General features: G+C 39.4%; 1 protein-coding gene across 1 annotated transcript in view; it reads left to right on the forward strand.

The window, feature by feature from the left end:
- Positions 1 to 19011: 19011 nt before the first annotated feature.
- The window catches only part of LOC104532642 (neurexin-3-like), a 7491-nt gene continuing 2967 nt past the window's right edge, over positions 19012 to 23535 (forward strand). Inside the window, exons 1-2 of the mRNA XM_010177897.2 lie at positions 19012 to 19059; positions 20043 to 20481. Coding sequence (XP_010176199.2) covers positions 19012 to 19059; positions 20043 to 20481 — 487 coding nt within the window. The remainder of the gene's footprint in view (positions 19060 to 20042; positions 20482 to 23535) is intronic.

The following is a 23535-nucleotide window of genomic DNA, read 5'->3' on the forward strand; positions in this document are numbered from 1 at the left end:
GATGTTCAGGCTTGTGCAAAATTAGGCAGTAGTGTGTAGATATGGAAGTGAGATATGTGTGAAATATCTTGCAGAGAAATGCAAGGTAGGTTGGCATCTTTCATCATGTGTAATTATACAGGCCCCCAAAACAATTGTTCCAAAATTTATTCGTTTTGGATATATAAATAAATATTTATTAATATTACTTGTTAAGTATTAACGAGCAGAGCTGTAAAACTGCCTCTGAGCTGTGTTACAAAGGCATCTGCCTTTAAGCATGGGGTGCTCTTTCCATGTATGGAATTGGGAATTCTGTAAAGGCTTGGAAGGAACATTTTCAATAGGAAAATCTCTCCAGACCAGTATGGGCTGTGATAGCAGCAGACAGCTCCCAGGCTTTAACTTGGGCTTTTGAATCTTTCCATCTAGGACTAAGGTTCACATTATGATTATGTGTATTTCTTTTCTTGTGGTTGTAACTGTGGAAGTAACTGTTAAGAAGGTTTATTACTGCCCAACTGGGCCCTTTTTCTGAGTGCTGAATCTGTGTGGGGTTGTCCTTCACAGGAGACTTAAAACCAAGAAGCGTTTTTTTTTTTTTTTTTTTTGCTGCCTCAAAAAGGTGGACTGGTGCTGTGTAAAAAAGGGCTGAAAAGAAACTACCCTACTGTGACAAACTCCAAAGAATCATAGATATTAGAAATATAAATACCTATCAGGTCACCTTGTCCTCCTTCTCCTGCCAGGGGTGCCATTGTTCACTTCAGTGTATTAACTTGGAAGTGTTTCCACAAAGAGCCGTTCGCCATGGGACTGTGCTTGTTGTTTTCTGTGTTCAGTTTGCTGCTGCTAAAGATTTCTTAAGGACAAGTAAGACTTCTCCTCGCACCTGGGTTTCTTTGCATTTTGGGTACTGGAGACTTAACAATAAAAACAAATAAAAATAAAAAGCAACTAAACCACAAAGAATAATTATTTGGAGAATGAGATGTATTAGTGCTATTTAGTTAATTAATTACTGACTTCCTCAACTAAGACATCGTGAGAAAAACTGTCAAAAGTTATCCGACAGGCAAGTGACAGAATCGGGAATAGAAGCCACGTACTGTAACTTCTGATCTCTTCCTCTGCTCAGTAGGAAACTGACACCTGCTACTCAAAAATGAATCTGCAGTCATCTGTCTTGTTGTTAATTGAGTGATTTGTGGCATGTAAGGGTTTCAAAATGTCAGAGACTTTTAAGCCCAAAGGAACCACCATACCCAGCTAGCTCAGCCTTCTGTCGATTACTTAATTATCCCCACTTATGCATAGTTTGAGTGTTCATAAGCAAGAAATACCAAGCCTCAATTTCTCCTACTTCCTCCACATTAAATCTAATAATTTTATGCCTCTTTTGAGGAGTTGTGTTTTAACCAGTACTTTCCTGGCTAAGTTGTGATGTTTAATTGCCTCCTACTTTAGAAGGGAATTGAGCTTTATATCTGTTTGGAATTTGTCTGACAGTAGTTCCCAAATGTTTATTCTTGTGATGCAGTTTTCTACTGGTACAAAGATGCTTCAGAAATTCAGTGTTTTTCCCCTATTTGCTATAATCAAGTACCTTCTTTATCTGTCTTTTGAAAAACTAAACAGATGGAGTTCCTTGTCTTTTACTGTAAGGCATTTATTCTAATTCTGAAATCATGTTGCAGCTGCTTGGTGTATTCTTTGCAATTTTTTAGAGTCCTTCTTTAAGAAAATGTAGACATTTCTTTAAGAAAATGCAGACATTAGAATTATACCTAGGGTTTAAGTGCATGTTGTACCAATGCTACATGTTGTACCAATGCTACATGTTGTACCAATGCTACATGTTGCTTATTCTAGTCATATATCCTGGAACTGAACTGTCTTGGTTCAGTTCTTTGGCCATAGTTCTTTACTGGAAGCTCACGCTTTCTCCTTGGGTGTTTCCTAAATTGTTTTCGAAGTCGCAGCTTTGCAGAGTCCAACTCCCCTGTGGCTTCCCCTTCCTAGTTCTGTAGTTCATTGTCTGTCTTCTATGTTAATAAGCTCATATGTTTTAGTATTCAACTGTTTTAAAACTTGCTTGGATTGAAAGGGTCTGGACTTCCATGCTCCAAGAATCACCCTATATGACTGCTCTCTCTTTTAAAGTTATTAAGTACTGTACCAAACTTGGTGTTAACTTCAAGTATTAGCTTCAGCACTTTTTATATTTACTTCTAGGTCACTGATAAAATATTTAATACTTTTGCATCAAATATGGATCCGTATGGTGCATTAGAAATACCTATTTTCAGTAAATGATACCTCACTACTACTTTTTGAGATTTGTCAGCTGAGGACTATCTGTCTGTGTATCTAATATTGTGTCCTGTTTTGTTCTTGTATGCTGTTAATTCAAGTAGAGCTTGCCTTCTGGTGTTCAGTCAAATGCCTTAAAAAATGTTTGATCTGTGCCTTTACCATTGTCATTCAAATGATATTAGGTTTATTTGACAGAAATTCCTTTTACACAGGAAGGTCTAATGACATTAAGTATTATATCCCTATCCTTTAGTGTTTTTAATAATCACTTTGGCTAGGAGCTGTTGTGCTATTTCCTCCAGGGCTGATATTTATTGCAGGCTAAACCCTTCTGCAGTTATACATCTTGTCCTGTTTGGCTTTTTAAAACATTCACATAACATTTTCATTCTTTTATTCTTCTATTATCTTTCTGTTATTCCAAGATTAAAAATAAACCTCTGTGAATCAGAAATCTCATTCAGCGCTTTTAAGACTTTGGAGCAAGTGATCCAGGTCTGTGAAAGTGAAAATAAAGCATATTTATTTCTGGTAGCTGATCAACATCCTCTTTTGTTTTCATGGATTGCAAAATAATTTTTCATTCTCTTGTGATATAAGCACTTATGTTCTTCATGTATTTATATATGACAGAGGAAAAATTTTTTTTGCATACTTCATAAATTTTATAAGTTGAACCTTTAAAACCATTGCTTTTTGGGGGTTTTGATGGACTTCTATATCAAAATATAACTTTTTTTTAAACTACTAATGCATTCTATTGTGATTTAAAGACTTGGTTAGTTAGATCACTAGAAAACATTGCACGTTACTTCCAGACTAAATAGCTGTGATTTGGCTAACTGCCATATATGATTATGCTTTTGTCTCCTGAATTGAAGCGGACCTCCTCTATCAGAGAACTCCCTGTGCAGATTCCCGTAGCAAGTAGATGTGGATCAGATTGTAACTTACCTTTGGGTGAAACAGGTGGAATAGACTATGCTCACATAGCATAGTATAAGACTGAGGCTGGAAATCACCGTAGTACTTTTCTGTGCTCTTTGAAGTTTTTTTAACATCTTTTTAAAAGCATAGGCAGGAAAACAGACCACAGTATTATTAAATGGTTTCACTAATACTGTATATGTAGTCAGTGTCTTTTCTCTGTACTTTCTTGATGGTTTCTTACTTAGACACTGAAGAATCACATTAGCCCTCTTAGCAACTGCTTTACAAAGGAATTTCATGTTCAGTTGGTTATGCACCAAGACATGCACACTCTTTTCATAGTCACTATTTGCAAGGCTTAGATATGGTTCCCATTGTGTGAGAGTTACTTAGTCTTTGATCCTAAATCTATAATCTAGCACTGGGCTGAACTGAAATGAAAATGTATCTGAGTATATATTATTATATGCGTGTCAAAGTGATAAGTAAACTGAGTTTTAGACATCTTCTTGTCCTTTTCCAGTATCTGAAAGTTGCTTGGTGGTTGCAATTCAGCCATGCTAGGACTGAAACTTTGGGCAGTGGCCCTTTCCTCAATGTGCTGCCTCAGTCTGTCTCTCTCTGACACCTGGAAAGCTTTATTAATAACACTTCTTCCATAAAATTAGAAGCAAGGGTTAAAGCAAAATATGCCTGTTTGCGTATTTCCTCTTATTGGCCCTATTTTTTTTTTCATGCAAGGGATCCTAGGACATTGGAATGAACCTCCAGTTCTAAGTTTTTGGAAAGGGGTACAGGATGATCCTTATTCTTCTTCGTGTCAGAGAAATCTCTTCAACTGCCGCTTCCTACCTCCTTGCTTCCCTGACCACACCAGTGTCTCCAACATGTAATAATCAATAGTAATCATAGTAATAATAATAATGTAATAGTAATGTTCCCTTACTGGCATAGATTTTATGTTCAGCCTGGTAAAATTAAGCTTGTTTGTAGAAGGCAGTGACTATGCCTCTTAGACCTTTTAGAGAAACATGCAGGCAAACTTTGCAGGGTGTGATTAAAACAAGGGGGTTTATTGCCTTGCTTCAAGCTGATTTGTGTGTTTAACTTCCTGAGGTATAATACTTCTACACAAGCAGGGAAGAATGTCGTGACAAGAAGCTGCTGATCTGCCTTTAAGAGGCATATTAGCCTGAGTAGGCATCCTGGTTTCACTGGTATAGAATCATAGAATTAATTCTCTGTCAGAAAAGCTGCATTTTAAGAAGGGTACAGCACCCAGTCTGGTGAGGGCAAAGTTGATAAGACACTTTTAGTTTGCGGACAGCCATGGTATGTGGGTTTCCATAATATCAAGGTCTTCAGCAGTTTTTTGTTAGCCAGGTGCTAAGGCTAGGAGGAGTGAAAGCCAGGACAGCTGACGCAGGCTGGCCAGCAGAAGTATTCCATACCATAAAAGTCTACAAATTGGAAAGCTTGCTAGACATGGCCCAATTCCTCAGTGATCACCATCCCCAGAAGCTCTCACCTGTCATCATTCTGCTCCCAAGGCCTGCTCTCCTGCTTGTTGTGACTGTTATGCTTTTGTTGACTGAGTATAACTTTGTGTATTTTATATTAGTATTAATATTAGTTCTTATTATTATTTCATGAAATCTGCTTTAATTTCACCCCACGAGTCTCCTTTCCTTTTCCCAATTCCCTTTCCCAGGTGGGGAGGGGTCACTGGATGACAGAACAGCTGACTAAACCAAGACAGTGTTACATGACTAATTGGTACCACAGTGCAGAAACAGTAGTTCAGGACTTCTGTTTACTCTGTGTTCCTTTTGGAATCTCTTGGGAAATAATTCTTACTCTTAGTAATACCTATTAATAGGCCCGCATGCAAATGATGGGTTTGCAGTGAGAGGTGTCAGGCTTGTGGGTGCCAGAACAGTGTGAGATACTTACACTTTCAAGGGCAAAGGAATTGTATTCTAAACTATACAGACACTATTGACAGAATGACTGAGGAGTTAGGGAAATAATTTCCCTGTTTTGGTTACTATTTATATAACTTCTAAAGCAAAACGGGGAAGCGTGAGGTAGCTGAAAAATACAGCCCTTTCAAAGTGTAGTACTCTAGGAGAAGAAAGAGGAAGAAAAGAACATAGTGCAGTTTAGAAAACAGCAGCCATTTCAGTGTGCCATAATCATCATCACTAATCCTCTCCTTTTGAGTGCCTTATGTATGAAGGACCCAAGCCAAGCAGAACAATTCCTGCCTGGGAATGGCAAGACACAGTGATGTTGGGACGCATCATGGGCTGAGCATACATTCTCTAGCAATATACTTTTCAGCGTCTGCCTCTTCATATTCTGCACACTGGACTTTGTATATGGTTTTAGTTTCCTTGTTCTCCTCTTTAAAGTAGTAGAAAAATCAGAACTGATATTAAGTTCTTTGGGTGTGGAACAGGACTGCCCGCAAGAACAAGCCCAACCCAGGATAGCTTACATTAGAAATATTCCACTTAAGCCCCTGTTGTCAATTTCTTTGCTTTCTCCCTGGCTGTGCTCCTTTCAGGTTTGACCATGCTGAGATGACAGAAGAATGAATGCATGAAGGAGCATGTTTAGCTCCTGCTAAATCCCATTCAGCATACAGTCCACCGTCACCTATGGGAAAGTTATTTGCATCTTCTGAACTAAAAATCTCACTTCTAGATATACTGGAGTGTGTGGATATGCAAAGGCTGAATTTGCAGTCACAAGGATCCTGGTGTAATCTCACCTCCACCAGTCTTTTCTCTAGGAAATGTTAACTCCATCCTTGTGTAGAGTGTTTTATAAAAAAAGATAAACCCTTGCTTTCTGAGCTACCTTGAGGATAAGAGGATAGCAGTTACCAGAATGACAAGCAGTTTGTTGGCAGTACACCTGCGTAAGAACATATGCATGTGGGGATCCACATGCAGACAGTGTACATTCTTCCAATGCTAATCATAAGCACACTTAAGTTTACTGTGCTGGAAAAACATGTGCATTGTCTAAGAATCACAGGTGAAGAGATGAGTACACATGTATGTACATATAGCAGCGTGTGTACAAGTACTGTTTACAGATGTGTATAAACCCATACATATGCCCTTAGTAGGTACCAGTGCAAAGATCCACTGTTCAGATCTGTATGTGAGTATGTAAATATGCCATCTTACGCATGTGTGCACAGTGTATGGATATGTTTACGTAAATGTAAATATTCATAGGCACATATTGGCAAACAAATACAGTACCTAGGTTGATTACACATCCAGATGTCAGCAGCCAGTCCTGAACTGAGTAATACATGGGTGTCCTTGCTTCCAGGATGTTTTTAGTTTTGCGACTACGTCAGTCATTTCATCTTATTCCCCCCTTTTTTCCTTCAGCAGACAATATAACACACAGTCAAGCTTTCTTGGTATATTAGAAAAAGAATGGCTGACTGATTTCGATGTATTTTGTGATTTTTGACAGCGCTTGTTCTATGCAAGTAGAATAAAACTGCTGTAGAGGAGAAACACTTGGGTCTTTGAGTGCCACATAGATGAAACAAGGGACTAGATGGTCTCCTGAGGTCATAGAATCATAGAATGGTTAGGATTGGAAGGGACCTTAAAGATCATCTAGTTCTAACCCCCCTGCCATCAGCAGGGACACCTTCCACTAGACCAGATTGCTCAAAGCCTCATCCAGCCTGGCCTTAAACACTTCCAGGGAGGGGGCAACCCTCTAAGGGTTCCTCCAAGGTCCCTTCCAACCCCTACAATTCTGTGATTCTGTGGTCTGAGTAATAACAAGAGCAGTGCCCTTTTCCCCTCTTCTAAAGAAGGTGACTCCGGAAATGGAAGTTCACTATGTTCTGAGACTGTTTGCTGCTGCCACAGTAGTGTCTCAGTGCTCAGTAGACGTATGGAAAGGATCTTGGGACTTAAATGACAAAAGTGGATGGGCACTCTGGTTAACCAGAAAGGATTTAGAGATTTAAATGGAGAATTTTGGCCAAACAATGTCTAAGGCAGATTTTGTTTTCTGCCTGTTAGTGTTTGAACAATGTAAGCTCCATAGCTCTGCTTAAGATCTTACTGAGCAAAACAGACAATATTGTAATTTAGGCTTGTACCAAATAAGCTTTCCTAATTGTGAGATCAGTCTCCCGTATATGTAAAACCAAGTTCCACACAGAGGAGATGGGAACTCTGTGCCTGGATTCATTAAAATAACATTATAGGAAAAGTAAACAAACTGAGGGAAAAGTTTATTGCCATTTCATATTGACATTATTGAATTTCAAAGCTGAAAGAGGTTAGCAGATTAATTACACTGATCTGTGTCACCAAAACATTTCCTCTAGCTATGCCTTAGGCACAGGGTAGTGATTAGGAAGAAGAGACATTCTTTCTGCCCATCTATTGACTTACTGTATGAGTGGGGCAAGAATATTCTGTTACCTCTGCTTCGCTTTCTTTTTCTGTAAGTTGCGGATAGTCTCTGTGACTAATATTCAGAGTAACTTAAAATGCCTTGTAGGAATTTCTTATGGAAAGTCTTTCTACAATGGAGAGATGTATTTTTTCCAGCTCCCTGTGGGAAAAAGCCCCCCCGCACCCCCTCCCTTTTTTCCCCTCTTTTTGTCAAGAAAGGGAAAAATACATTGTGGTAGGCCCACTCTGGAGACAAAATGGTATTGAGAGCTCCCTACATTTTGCAGAATCAGGCCCAGCGTGCCAGGAGCCAGGTAATCAGCTGCCTCTTTTATTTGTTACTCAGTGCTGACTCCAGCCCTGACCTCTCTCCTTATCGAAGAGCTCTCACCACTCCTGATTGCAGCACCCCACCTGCTTTGAGAAGGAACTGTAATCTGGTGCTGAATGAGGTGCTTAGGCCCTCATCTGTCTCCCATTTCTGCTTCTCATTTCAACTGGAAAATGCTACCTTTTTTTTTTTTTTTTTTTTTGCTTTTGTTTCTTTCTCCTTTCATGTGCTTTTCTTAATGCTCACTGCTTCCCCTCTTATTCCCCAGGAGCAACTGGGCTAACGCTGCATGCACACAGCTTTCGGACCAAAGCAAGGGTTGAAGGTGAAGTTTTACCAGCAGGCCTGGTGGGCTCTGACAGCGCCACTGGGCTCTTTGCACTGCTTTAATACAGTTCCCCAAGGAACCTGTAGAAGTGGTGAGGCTAGGAAGACAGTTTTGCCAGTAGGTTTCTCTGGAGGCCAGGTGAGACCGTATGAGCAGGTGAGGGGGAGCAGTCCCACTCCCAGCCTCCCTTTGTTGGTCTCACAGTGTTGCACTGTGCACTAAAGCTGTGACTGCTGCAGCTTGGTGGCTTCTGGATGAATAGATGGACTAGACTTTTTGGCGTTAATGGTAACTGAGACTCAGTCCCAAAGAGAAGGCAAGGTTAATTTATGTATTTCTTTTTCCCCCTCTTCCTTTTATTAGTGCTGGAAGCTGTAGAACTGGAGGTCACAGCTGAGAGACCTTTTAGATACATGTAGGAGAAAGATGCAAAATTGTTTCTAGTCCTTTTTTTGGCATCGAAGTGGAGTTGTAACATGACAGTATTTTTCTTTTGATGTCTCTTCTCGGTAGGGAATTAATTACGTTCTCTGTACCCTCCAGCAAATATTTAGCTCATCACCTCCCTATTTTCACACAACATAAGGCCAAGTGCAGATAAATGTTTGGGGAATCCTAGCTGAGGAGGGTTTGAACTTTGTTCCATGCCTTGGAATTTGAACAGAGGTGAGCAGAGACATCCTGGAGAGATGCATGTGTTGGCAGATTTTTACACAGGGCAACAAGAGAAGCATTAAAAAAAAGTTTAGAAACCCATAGTATTTCAGTCTAGATTTATGGAGACAAGACCTGTGTAATGCACTATGACAGGTGCTGTCAGCTGTGGGATAGTGTCATCCCGCTGATGGCATTCTTCAGCAGACCTGGAGTGTATTTGTTCCTTGCAGGAGCATGCCTTCCTAGCTGAAGGCATGCCTCTTCCTTTGGCTGCCATTGCAGATGGAAGGAGATGCCAGTGCCCCTGTGACCTTTGTGCTGAGGCTGAGTGAGTGAGACACACGATGGGATGCAGCACTCCCAGCTGCTATCATCTGGCTACAAACCGTGACACAATCGTGCTACAGTGACACCACTTTAAGTTTGTGGACTAAGTCTACACAATACTAAATCCACTAAATACTTCCTCTGTTGCTCTAATCGCATTGTTATTTGAGCAGTGCTCACTGTTAAGCATGTGCTCTCCCATATGTAATGAAAAATGTTTCCAATTTGTTTTTTGTTGGACAAGTGACAAAAACATAGAAAACGCCACTGCAGTTGGTACAATTTGCCTAGCATGCTGGAAGCCTAAGCAGTGAGACTAATGCTTGACTGGCATATGGAGATTCAACTACCTTCTTGTACCTGCCAGGGATATTCCTGTGAAGCTAGCTCAAGGCATATTGGCTAGGGAAAATAGGCAGTGGGGAAAAACTGCAGACCTGTAACTGAGCAATGTCTTACTTCAGTATTTTCACAGAAGCCTTTAAACATCGGTGTTCTCATTAAAACAAATTTTATCACTGAAATGAAAAGCTGAGTTAAGTGAAGAGTTTCTGTCCCAAAGGAGATTCCCCCAGCCCAAATTTGTTTTCCTTGTTGCTGGTAAGATTTTATTTAATTTTTTTTTTAATGGTAATCCCTCAAAACTTCAGAATTGAATTAATATTTAACATTTTGATATTCCCTGAATTGAATTATTTCATATTAATTATTGAGTTGACCCCAAATACTCTGAAGCCTGTTTAACAAGAACTGTATTTTCCTAACCAGTGCAGCTCCATGTGGTAGCTGTCCTGTAGGGCCGTTGTGTCCCATTCTCCCATAGAGGCCAGAGTACTTGGTCAAGCTGTTTTGTGGCAGAACCAGTCGTGTGTCTCTTCTGATGTCAGTTGAGACACTGACATTGTGACATGTGAAAGTATTTCCCTAGAGAGTGCAGACCAGAGGTAAAAAGGGGGACCAGTGTTGAAAGTAAATGCAATACCTGGAAAATACTGTTTTGTGTTATGGGGAGTTCATACAAAAGCTTTTCTGTTAAGTTTGATGAAACTAAACATGCCATTTTGTGTTGCAGTGTCTTGAAGTGAAGCATTTCATTGCTAATTCTCTGTTAGGAAAATGAAATTCTGTGTTAGAAGGCCATCCTGATGGAAACATTCACTGAGCCATACTAACCAGATCTATTTTCTGAGATAGGTCTTTTGTACTTATACTACCTTAGGTGGATTTGAAATACAATGAAATCACTAAGTGGAGTGTTATTTGCGAAGTCATTGTGCGATACAGTTTTCAGTGTCTTGTGTAATAAGATTCAAGCCTTAAATGATCAATGGTGCCATCCTAAAATAATTCCTCTCTGCCTTTCAGATGATATCCTTAAGACACTTGACAGTAATAATTTCCTCACATGCTCATCACTGAACCAAACTAGACAGATTTAGCTTGTGCTAGCTAGACAAAGCTGAGATTTCGGGATGCATTTGGGAGGAGCAAAGTGTTCTGTAACTGGTGAATGTCTATGTAAGCTCAATACAGAACTGAAAGTAATTGCATGCTGGTAAATAAGCTTCTGTGCAACTACGTCATGCTGGTAAATAAGCTTCTGTGATGAAGATTTTTTTCTTTTTTTTTTTTTTTTTTTTTTAAACTCTAAAAAAGCTGTCAAACCTTCATTAGCTAGGAAGTTCACTTGTAAATTTAAGCTATTCAAATTTGTGAGATGTCAGAATTTTATTTTTCCTTTCTGTGCATCAAAGTCTAGGAAAGTCTTTAGCTACATAATAATTTCCTCTTTCTCATGCCCCACAGAATTGTATAAAATAAAACTGGAATGTACCATGAGAGGTTATATAATCCTTTCTGCGTCCACTGTCCCAAGACAAAATCAATGACATATATGTGAGTCTTGACAGCAATTTGTTTAACCTGCAATTAAAGGTCTCCAGTGATGGTTGCTCCTGAGGCAATCTCTTACAGTGCTTCACTGTCTTAAATTATAAAGGCTTTTCTTAACATTAGTTCTAACATTTCCTTGCTGTAATTTTTGCCCATTATTTCTTGTCCTTTTCAGCACAGATACAAAGAATAGATTTTTCCTTTCTGTTTTGTAGCAGCCTTTTTATATTTGAACACTGTTATAATGTCTCCTTGCAGTTTTCTGTACATTAAAAAGAAGCTATACTTTCAATTTTTCTTCTGTTTTCTAGACCTCTGGTTATTTTCATTGCTCTCCTCAGGACTCTTTCCAATAGTCCCACTCCTTTCTTGAAGTTCAGTTCTTCAAACTGGACATGATCTCCAGCACTGTCTCCTCCTATGTCTCCATACATTCCAGGACGCTTCATTCAGTCCACGCAATGAATGCTTTTCTGTATGTAGCTACGAAATGTTTATTTCTTCTGTCTTTTTTTTTTTTTTTTTTTTTTTTTTGCCTCTGCACTATACAGGCTTGGAGTAGAACATAGAATTTTCTCATTACTGTATATATATGAATATTTGTAAAATACTGACACATCTCCTCCCTGCCCTTCTTATGTCCAGGGACATATTCAATGTACAAGCTGATTTTCAGGGCTAGCATGAGGTACGCTTGTGTCTATGGCATGTGGTACAAGTAAGGAGTACCATAGCTGGCTGTCTTGGCTTCCCCGTCCTGCAGCTTTTATTCTTCTCTGTTACTAGGCCAAATGGAGGTTGAATAGAACACGAAGTAAAAGGGAAGTTCAAGTTTGTGCACCTGAATCCACAGTGCAATGCCTTAAATGCTTTGCGATGACACAAAGGTGAACTCTGCTACTGTCAAATATCAGTCAGTTACTTTTTCACCTAAATAGTAACAATTATCAGCTAGTTTTTAGGAACAGACTGAGAAATCTAAGAGCATTTCTTTTAGCTTTAGCAGTAAAGACAAAGTCTCTCCTTGTCTTCACTTACAGCTTTTGGCTAATGAGCACTTCTGCAAAACTGATCCTATAACCTCAAGTTGGCCACCACAATGTGAGGAATATACTTTTGAAAATATTTGAGTTTAGGTGGCTTTCTTACCATTGCTTAGAAAATATGTGAGAAAATGATATTTTAAGTAATCCAGAAACTATACCTTATTTCCTGTGATCCCTTTCTTCGCTTGCTGCAAAACTTGAAGTTTCTGTGGCAAGGAAAGAAGAGGACTTGACACTTCCACTGCAAAAGAGCATTCATTCTCAAATCATAGTCCAGGCTACAGCCTTTCCTAAATCTTACTGCTGTCTATGCTGTGCCTTTTCAGTAGCTGAGGAAATGACTGTAGTCTTCAGGGCTAATATAGAATCCTTCAGCAGCATTTCTTTTCCAACTATTAAATGTTCTCCCCCTCTATACAGCGTCATGCCTTTTTTCACAAATAGATATGAGTAAATTTTAGTATTCCCATCATGTTTGTTTCAATTGTGGGGTCTGCTATTACCTTTGAAATTAAGATTTTCTTCAACAGTAGACCAAATGATTTAGCAGTCATTGTATCCCAGCATGGAGGATGCAGAAATCCACCCATGTGATAAATTCTGACCTCCTTGCTATCTGTGAAAAAGAAGGAGCCCAAGAAGTAGGTCATTTCACAACCCTGCTTTTCTATAGTTTGAATGCTGCAATGCAATGCCAAGAATAAGTAAGGCTGTAGAGCATTGGACATTTTAGCAATATTCATAGCTAACTGAAGAAGCAACAGGCTCAGTATATGCACAAATTTATTGTACAGCTCTAGATACATATTAGAACTTGAATAAAAAGCTGTAAAGCAACTTTTTTTACCTTAAAGTTTGGAATCTCTGTCATTCTTATATTTTGTTGGTCGTAAGGCAAAGAATCTTAGATCTTATTCCAAAAAGACATAGATAGAAATGTTTGGTCTTTATCTTGGTATGTTCCAAGGTGAAAGATAAGGCAGCAAGATGGACCTTGATCTGCCTTAATCTGTTAAAACTTGCTTTAGGGTACTCTGTGAATGATTTGGGTTGGTGTTAACTCTGTAGTAGCAGTGAACACATTCTGATGTCCCGAATTCTCATGAGAAGCAGGGGCTTATTTTTGCTTAACATATAGTTGTGACCACAATGAAGTACTGGGTTCTCTGTCCTCAGTATCTGTTAAGAAAATGTTATTTTTCAGTATAAGCCTCTCCCTGAATAATTATTTTTACTGTATTCTCTCTAGACCAGTTGAAGAAATTCCACCCTGCCTTTTTCAGCCCTTTTTTACTGGCACCTTGAATCCCTTTCTCTTTCTTTATATCCTACTTCAGGGAGTGCTTCTCTGTATCTTTATATAAGTCTTCTGAAACTAAAACAATCTCTTTTCTCTTCTGGAGTTTTCTACGAAACCTGAAGTTATTCAGAACCTATCACTGATTTGTAAGGTGGAAAAAATTTTGTAGGGAAGCTTGAAATAGTGCTGCCTTATTGTTTAAGCATTCTACTTACCATATTCCTATTTTTACCTGGGTAAATATATGTTCTTTGTTAAACATAATTCAGATGAAATGTAGGATTGCGTTACTTAACATAGCACAAATAATATTTGAGTCTGATTTGTTTTGTTTCAGTTACTTATCATCAATGTTTAATGCATCGTTTTTCATGACAAGTAAATTAACTCCTTCAGTGTGGTGAATGCTGATAGTGTTTATCTGTTACTTGAATGCAGTTGCTATCCCAGTGAACCATCAAATATGTTTAGACCAGGTATGCACAGTCCACATACAGTTCTTTCAATAAGTATAGCATCTTTAGTTACCCATCACTGAAGCCTTGGATCGCTGCATACCTCGTCTGTCCCAAACACAAAGTGAAGCATTGCTAGCTGGTGTGTTTGTTTCTGCTTGCTGTTGGGGCAGGCTAGAAACACATAGTTCTGGTAAACCAGCTGATAAGCTGTAATTTATTAAGCTGCAGGAACTTGTCTTGTCCAGTGCAAGCTCCTTTAAGGAAGTCTTAGAAAGGCTCTAGACTGAATATCTCATAGTTAGCCCTTCTGAGAAGTCAGGTGGGCAGTTGGTGAATGAAAGCAGCCTGTGACATAAAAAAAAAAAAAAAAAAAAAAAAGCAGTTGATGATACAGGATGGAGTAGGTGCACAACTCGGCTGAACATCAGAGGTGCTTTTCCTAGCTTGCAAAACTTACACAGCGTTCAGGTTATTGCCCTTTTTATGATGGGTCATAATGGTCATCTATTTTGCCAGGCATTCCATCAATGGCGTTCCCCTTTGGAGCATTCCTGTGTCCAACCTGCACCAAAACCCACATTTCCTCCTTAGCAGCACTAGCTTGGAGAAGAATTTTTATATTGGCTACTGGCCAAGTCTAGCACATAATTTTTCCTCACTTTTGTTGCTCTCTCTCTATCTGCATTTTCAGTTGATTGCAGAGAGACACTTTTCATCTTTGTGAAAAGCTATCTGATTAGAGCTGTCATTAACCCATGAGTGAAGCTTCTTATAAGTTTAGCTGGAGAAATTCCTTGAATGCTTCAAAATTGCAAAGTTGCCATTTTTAAGAAACCTCAAAACTGGATTGCCAATTTGTTTTAGCTCAGCTTAAGACGAACTATTCTTTCTCAGCAGATTTAAAGGAAACCTAATTTACTGTATATCTTTTTATCCCCCAAAATGTCTCAGATGTAACGGAATACTACTGCTGGTTATCAGAGACTGTGTGTATCTGGACTATCCCATCCCAGACCATCTATCTATACTGGTTCAATTCATTAAATAGACATTGAACAGTCAAAATATTCCTCTGTTAAAGTGTGTTTAGAAGCAGTCCTCATGGAAAAGGAGAAAAACTTTGTTGTCATTGTTCTGATTTAATCTTTGGAATATAAATGGTTTTAAGATTGAAAGCATAAAGGTTACTTTTCAAATGCTCTGTATAGCTTGATAGTAATTTTCTTCCCCTTTCTTTTTTCTACTGTAGAGTAAATGTGTATGTCTGTACCAGGAATCGTCTCCTTGATTCCCTTAGGGCTCTTGGCCTTCTCTGGTACATATCAGACACAGGATGAACTCAACCTGATTTCTGTTTAAACAGGCAAAATCGGCTTTGTTCAGAAAGTCATATGATAAAAATGGATAAATTTATGGACACTGCTTTCATTGCTGTGCTTGCTTCTATGTTGTTATGGAAGCCATGTCCCAGAGTGGCACTAGAAGGCTGTGTCCTAGTGTGGGACAGCTCTCTGAGTCAGTCATGATCTCATTGGGTGTTAGAGGTGTGGGTTTCAATCAGTATTTTGGTATATCCTGAAAAGTCCTCAAGTTAGTTCGGAGATTGGTTGTAAAATGAGACTGCAAGGTAGGAAGTATGCAGATGATAGGTTCTACTGTTGGCAGACAGCTTCCTCAGTTAAATGTGATAACGTTTCTTCTCTGGCTTGTAGCAGGTGACTGTCTAAGAAACCAGTTCTTGAAGCTCATATATTTAGAACTACAGAATCAACTTTTTTGTCCTAGACTTTATGCTTGCCTGCCTTTTTAATAGTAGGTTGCAAGGTAGGATAACAAACATAAAAAAACCTCAGTGAAGGCACTGGTGGCAAGTCAGACCTGAACTGACACAAGCATCTTCTCCTTTACTAGGCAGTTTTAACTTTTGGGAAGGATGTGTTTCATCTGTCCTGGAAAACTGCACTGAAGCATCTGTTTATTTCATTAAAACACAAAGATTCATAGGTTATGAGGCCAGAAAGAGCCATTATGAAAATCTAGGATGATTTGCTAGATAATTAACTCCTGTGTCACTGTGTTTTTTAGAGAAAACAAGATACTACTTTAATTTAAAATTTGCCAGTAGCAGAGAAGACACCATAACCTGTAGTGAATTATATCAATAGCAAATTACCCTCATGTAAAAATAAACAGTAGTATTTTAAAATGTAAATTTCTCTAACTTCAATTTCTAGCCTTGTGACATTATTCCTTTGTCACATGAATTGAAGAGCCCTCTATTGCCAAATTCCATTTTCGGCACAGGTACTCGTAGATCGTAATCAGGTTCCCCCTTAACCTCTACCTATCAAACAGACTGAATTTGAATGTTCTTCACTGTGGGACATGCATTCCAATTATTTAATTATATTCCCTTTTCTCATTCTTGAATCTGTGGTTTAACAATTGAACTGCAAATATCAGAAGCTGCCTTAGTGTATCAGTGCCCAAGCCAGAATTGCTCTTATCTCTGTCTCTTCCTGCTCAGAATTCACCTTGGTTTTAAACCCAAGGATTATTTTTGTCCTTTTGTTTATACTGCTGAGAGTTCTGGTGTACCTGATTATACTCAAGATCTTGATGTCCAAATGTGCCTGTCAATTATACCTCAAGTCAGCTCTGTGAACGCGTGTACTTTTTCCTTAAATACAGGTGCTTTTTAAATTTCTCGAGCTAGGTTGTGTGTTTGGGTTTTTCTAAAGAAAATAATGTGGAACAACAAACATTTGAATAACAGAGATTCAGATCGAGGTGGACATGTTTCTTTGAAAAGATTGAATTCAGAACTCCATTATCCATGCAACACCCTTTCTCCCCTGTTCCCCAAGTCTTTTTGCTTGGTTCTTGGTCCTTTCTTTCAAACTTGCTGTCAGATCCACCATTGCTAGTGACTTTCTGGGTTAGAACTAATTCCATGTAATTTTCTCTAGATCTTTTGAAGATCTTCTGTCTCAAGGATTATCCAGCTGTGGTATTGGTATATCTAATGAAATACAAGGCAATCTACATAGCAAACCCCAAATAAACCCAGAGGCGAACCCTCAGCATTTCCCCAGAAAAAATGGGAGTTGTCACTCAAGTATCAAATACGTGAAAGGGGGAGATGTAACCTGTATGTGGCTCATCTGAGAGCTAGAAGCTACTTATGTGTATGTGACCATATTCCTTTTACTAGCAACCTGCAGATGCTGAAAGCAGATTGCTGAGTCATAGCTAGACCCAACTCAGCACTAGCCATTAATCATATCTGTGGTATTGTGCTACCTGTCTGCTCCTCTCATGTGTGGAAAAGCTGAGTCAAGATACCGTTTAGAGGAGTGCTGGTTTGAGCAATGTTAGTAATATCCTATAAGGGCAGTTCTCCTATGTTAGGATCATTAAAGTCACAGTTTGTGCAGGCCTGGCATTCTCTTGCCCACCAAAGCAACTCCATACTGGAGTGAAACCAAAAATGCAGTGTTGTGCGGAAGTTGTACCAGTCAGAGAATGCTGGCAGAAGGACTCTGTCCAGAGGAACTGATTTCCTATTATCCTCTTTCCCAGGTTGTCCCTGCAGTGAGACAAGGAGTAGACTGTGCACAACCTACTATACACTACACTATTCATTAAGTACATGAGAAAAGCCCTAGCGGGCCTGAAGAACAGCCAATCCATTTACCCAGTATTCTGTTTCCAGTAGTGGCAGGCATAAGTGAGAGTGTGTGAGCATGGCTACTGTCAGTAGTGCATTCCCCTTACACTCCCACAGCATCCACTGCTATTGGATTAGGATTATTAGAAGTTTTGTCCCTTCCTTTCAGTTTGTGGACTTGCTGTCCGTTTATCTTTCTGATTCTTTTTGAGCCAGCTGATGCTCACTTCTTCCATGACCTCCTGTGGCAGCAAGTTCCAGAAGTTCACTACCCTCTTTGTAAATAAGTATTTCTGAAAAACCACTTTAGACTGATATCCTACAGTTTCAGTGAGTGCCTTTAATTCTATTATTGCTGAATTTGGCAAAAAGCAGTTCTTATATTAACCTTCTCCATTTTCTGTAAACTTCAATCATATTTTTTTCTCAGTCCTTTCCAGGCCTTTTCAGGCTATCCTTATAAAGCACCCTGCTCCATCCTCCTAATTGTTCTATTTATTTTCCTTCTTACCTTCAGCTCCCCTCTTTCCTTGAGATGCAGAGACAGGACTGCATGCAGTGCTCAGAACTAGTGTCTGGCTGAGGGGGGAGGCTGTAATTCACAGCCTTGCTGAGTCACTGGAAGGAGGTGTATGGTCTGTCTATCGAGAGCATTTGACATGGTTAATCCGTAGAATGCAACTACTACAGTCCCACAAATTGAAAATATATTTTATTTCTGTTGCAGATATTAATAGACTTGATGTTTTTGAAGTCTGTGCGAGGGCAGAGTGCTTTATTGGGAATTGGAGTAAAACAAGATACTGTTGGTCAATACTGTCCTCTGCTGGGAGGAACTACAGCTTTGTGCCATGACTCCAAATGGGAATTAACAGCTGGCTTCTCTTTTCACTCTGATGTAGGGTGTTTTGCCTTTGCAACAGGAAAATCTGATGCTATGCTGGCTGCAGTGGGGAAATTATCCTTTAATGCTTAGTGAAAGCTGGAAATTCTTTGCTTGCTATTAATGTCTTGAATTGTGATTTCATTTATTTTTCCTCCTGAGGTCACCTACTTTAGAAGTTTATCCCTGATTCTCTTCTACATTTGCCTTTTAATATTTACTGCGCACTCATTTCTCTGTCTTTCCTGTCCTATTTGTAGAATTAACAATGCATATCTCCTTTCCCTTCTCTTTTCATAGCAAATTGCTGACCACTCATCCTGCTAGCATTTTGAAAGCAGAAATCAAATGCGTGTGTATGTGTATGCTATATGTAATAGATACAAAGTATTTTAAAATAATAACTCCTCAGAAAAGATCAGAGTCTTCAGTAGTGTTGCCGAACATGAATTCAATCAAAATTGTGCTAGATGCAGAAATGCTTTTGCTTACTGTATGTGTCAGCTCTGGATTTAGAAAGCACAGAAGGTGGTTGAGAGGAAATACAGTTTACGAATATTTCAGCTTTGTGCCCTCTGCAGTCCCTGCCTCTGTGAAAATGGCATGGGGCAGAGAGGAGTCCTCTCAGCAAGGAATTTATTCTGCAGCTGTGAGAAAGAGAAGGGCAGGTCTAGACTCCTGAGTAAGCCAGGCATGCTTAGGAATGCTTGCCTGTTTGGGACTTCTCTTGGCTAGTTTCCATCCATGCAGCAACACAGTCCAGAGTTCTGGTCCTTAACCCAGAGAGAGTAAGAGACCAGGCACTGAATATGTATAGGCTTTTATGTGCTAGTACAGAGAGCATAAGTTTCTTGATAGGTATCAGCTATGCTGATATCTCCATAGCAAGTTTGTACCTGTAGTGATCTAAGATTTCTTGGTCAGAGAAATTTTAAGTCTTTGTTTATTTTTTCTTCTGGCTCTTTAGGAGCCATGGGGCCATCACCGACAGTTCACAGCAACTTGCTTTATTTTTTTTTGCTTATGGGAGTAATAGAGAAATGCCAGTGGTGGTACAGACTTCCCTGCTGTGGCTTGCAGAGCTGGACATGGAAATTATGCTTTGTTATGTATTTTGTATGGGCTTTATGCAAATATAACAGCATGAATCCAGACACACACTGTATTTTATATACAAAAGCTTTTACATTAGACTAGGACTGTGATAGAGTTAATTGTTCTCACTGTCCTTCAGTTAAATGTTCTCTTCTGCCTGCTTATTTGATCTATAGTCATGGCAAAGTACACACTGTTGTCATTTCTATACACACTCCTGGTTATGCTCTCTCCCTCTGTCATTGTGTCAGACTCTTACATGGTCTCCTTTCTGCTCTCCACTGCCTTTTGGGAGAAGTTTATCTCCCATGGCTGAAAGTAATTGGGGTATTTGCACTGTACGAAGGATTGATGCATGATATTTTTCCTTGTGTCTGGCAGGTTGTTTATAAGAATAATGATATTCGTCTGGAGTTGTCTCGCTTGGCACGGATTGGTGATACTAAGATGAAGATCTACGGGGAAGTGAAATTTGTATGTGAGAATGTGGCTACGCTGGATCCCATCAGCTTTGAGACACCTGAGGCCTATATTAGCCTGCCTAAATGGAATACCAAAAGGATGGGATCCATCTCATTTGATTTCCGAACCACTGAACCCAATGGACTGATCCTTTTCACCCACGGCAAGCCTCAGGAGAGGAAAGATACCAGGAGCCAGAAAAATACAAAGGTAGACTTCTTTGCAGTTGAGCTTCTAGATGGGAACCTCTACTTGCTACTGGACATGGGCTCTGGGACCATTAAAGTCAAGGCCACCCAGAAGAAAGCCAATGATGGAGAGTGGTATCATGTGGATATTCAACGAGATGGAAGATCAGGTAGAGTGATGACTTTTTCTTAAGTAGATTAATCTTTCAGATCCAGACCTAGAGCTGAGTATGAATTCTCAGAACCTTCAAAACCTGTTAGATATGAGTCACCTTCTTACAAAAACTTAGTGTTACTCCAGTGATGTTTATCCAGCAAAGCAAAGATGTGAATGGCTAGGTTTTCATTAAATGTTTAGCGTGAACTTCAGATAGCACATCAGAGAGGCAGTCTATTAATATTTTATTCACAGTCTTCAGATATTCTGAACCTATCTTTGCAATTGCATAGATGATTATAGTGATGATTTCTTTGTAGGCCAGGGTAAGGTTTAAGATCTTTCAAAACCATTATTATTTAGCTCTTTGTTTGAGACATTCTCACTGATCTAGTTTGGGTTTCTGTGTCGTGGTGGGAGAACTCGAGCACTCAATATGAGCGATCAGCAAGCCTCGTTTATTGATTAGCGTTCAGCATACTTATACAGTTCTTAATGAGATCATACATATTCTGTAACCTAACTAATTAATTGGTCACTATCCTAAACGTCAACCCCTCCCCTAGTTCCTCATTCTTGGTTGCTTACTCCCTTAAGTTCCCATGCCTTAGCTGACCGTAAGCATCCTGTTATCATATAACAGCTGCAGTCAAGGACAGCGTGTCCTTACCACCCCAGCACTTCAGACTAACAGAGTCCGATGTTTCCCAAAATCCTGGTCAGCCATCTACAGTATGTCTATGTGACCCTTGTCAGCTAACCAATCCTCGACATTTCTGTTCAAAAAGAAACTTAGTAGAAACCTAATTAAAACTTATTGCTATAACCTAGTATTGCCATCTTCTCCTGGATCTTGTGTCTTTAAAGAGGCAGGGTTTGGGATCTTGTCATGAGGAAAATAAAAGTAATGGGCATAACCAGTGACAAAGTTATGGTAGCAAATCAACTATTTCATCCTATCTGTTTCCTTTAGTATCTTGTAGTTTTCAGTTAGGTTTCTTTACTCTCTCTTGGGTGCCAAATTCTAGTCGTAATATCTGAGTCAGCATTCAGTGGATGTTCCTTTTTTCCTTGCAGCTTCTAAATTTCAAAATTGTGTTTTAGTTTATTCGTAATAATATACCTACAATGCAATTACCAAGAGGTATTTTGTTTGTTTCTAATGCTGGATATCAAGCTAACATACTTATGAGGTACTCTGAAATTGTGTAAGGAAATAAAACAATCAAATACTGTAACTTCATTTTGAGAATGTGTGAACAATTTTACTTGAATTCTTCCTGAACCGTTGGGATCTCAAAGCCTGGGCATATATCCTTTCAAAGGGAATTTTGCTTACATTTGCAAGTGGATTTGGGATTTGTCTGGTGATCTCCTGATAGCTTGAAGTCCCTCATTTTATATTTCCAGTTGCTGAATGCCATCAGTAGAGAGAACGCAGTGCTAGAATTTGCTTCCCTTGAGTTTTCAAAAGAGCTGACTTTTAGATACTATGCAAAGCCTAGCTGTTTGAACAGGTCTTTGCCTGAAGCTAGTTTTTTCTTTGAGGACTTTCTTTGTATTTGGCATGATACTCTACTAGGACTTAATATGTGTGGTTATATGTTGCTATCTCCTAAAGACATCGATAGGAACATTTTATAAAGGAAGCCATAAATAAATAAATGAAGCTTTGATTTCTTTAGAATTGCTAAAATTTAATTAACTTCCAAGGATAAACTCAGTTAGTTGCATTCAGTACTGCCTTCAGTTCTGCTTGCTCGCTTGGGGAGTGCCTGGTCCCTGGAGAGGCAGCTGCAGAAGCAGAAGAAACAGAAATTACACTAAGCTGTCTGTTAAGAGAGTTTGTAAAACCTGGGAAGAGGGATAGAAGTTCATTTGTACTTGGAGGGTGTGACAGATGGCATTGCTACTTGGTGGATGAGACTATGGGACTGACTTGTTTATCACTTGGCAGGGAGGTTTGTGATGTTCTGGACACAACAGATTTTGAATTATAAAAGCACTTTGCTCAATGAGAGTGAACACATTTGGAATACTGGGTTAGTGGTCCTACTGACTGATGTCTTGTCTCCCCAGAAAACCAGGCCATTGATTTCTTCACACTATACCTTCAGCAAGCATCAACCACTCTTATGCAGTGGTACTTTTGGTAGGTGTGAGAAGGAAGTTCAAAGTCTCTTCTTTAGTTCTTGACTTTTCTTCCACATGCAGACCAGAGAACACCTTGGAAATTTTTATTTTTATCTTTTTTAATGTGGATGCCTATCATCTAGAAACTGAACTAAAATAATGAACTTACTTAATGTAGGGTAGAAACCAGCCATTTGGGTTTAATGAGCTAGTGACCTAGAGGTTCTGATTCTCATTACTAAAGCATTCAGGCCTTTATTAGGTGTCATCTCTCCCTTTTCCCATTTCTGTAACAGTACAAGACTTCAGGCTCTGATGAGCTTAGTAAAATAGCCTAAAAATCCAAGTATTCACTACTGCCATGTATTAAGACAGGAGCACAAGTGCTGGAGACGCATGGCAGTCATGCTCAAATAACCTCTGACACCTCTAGTCCCCTTAGGCTTTGTGTATGCTTTGGTCTATGTTGGCTGCCAGAGGAACAGAAGCTGTTTTTTCTCTCTGCTCTGACAAAAGCTGACAGCGTGGACATGGACACCTAGCATCCTGTAACCTTAGTCCTTTGGGAAAGCTCCTACAAAGTGACTACAAAACCTGTCACTATTTCTAGCTGGGGAACACTGAGAACATTAAACAAGACAATGTTTTCAGCTGGTCATTGGCTACAAAACACACATGTTGTCCCACCCACCAAGACACTAAAAATCTTACTGGAAGGTTTGGTCTACAGTTGCATCAAGTGAACTGCTTTGTATACCAGCTCTGCCCTCAGTAATTGGGGTCTTTTGGTCTGATCATTCTTTAGTCCTGCATGAAGTGCCTAAGAGACTGGAAAGGATGCTTAGATGCTTTTGATTTCTCAAGGTGGGATTTGACAAAACACTGGCAAAAAGTTTAAGCTGCTGCCTAGCCTATTTCTTTTCATCATCGCACA

The sequence above is a fragment of the Antrostomus carolinensis genome, unplaced genomic scaffold (assembly GCF_000700745.2).
Source record: "Antrostomus carolinensis isolate BGI_N321 unplaced genomic scaffold, ASM70074v2 scaffold23501, whole genome shotgun sequence".
Classification (NCBI taxonomy): Eukaryota; Metazoa; Chordata; class Aves; order Caprimulgiformes; family Caprimulgidae; genus Antrostomus; species Antrostomus carolinensis.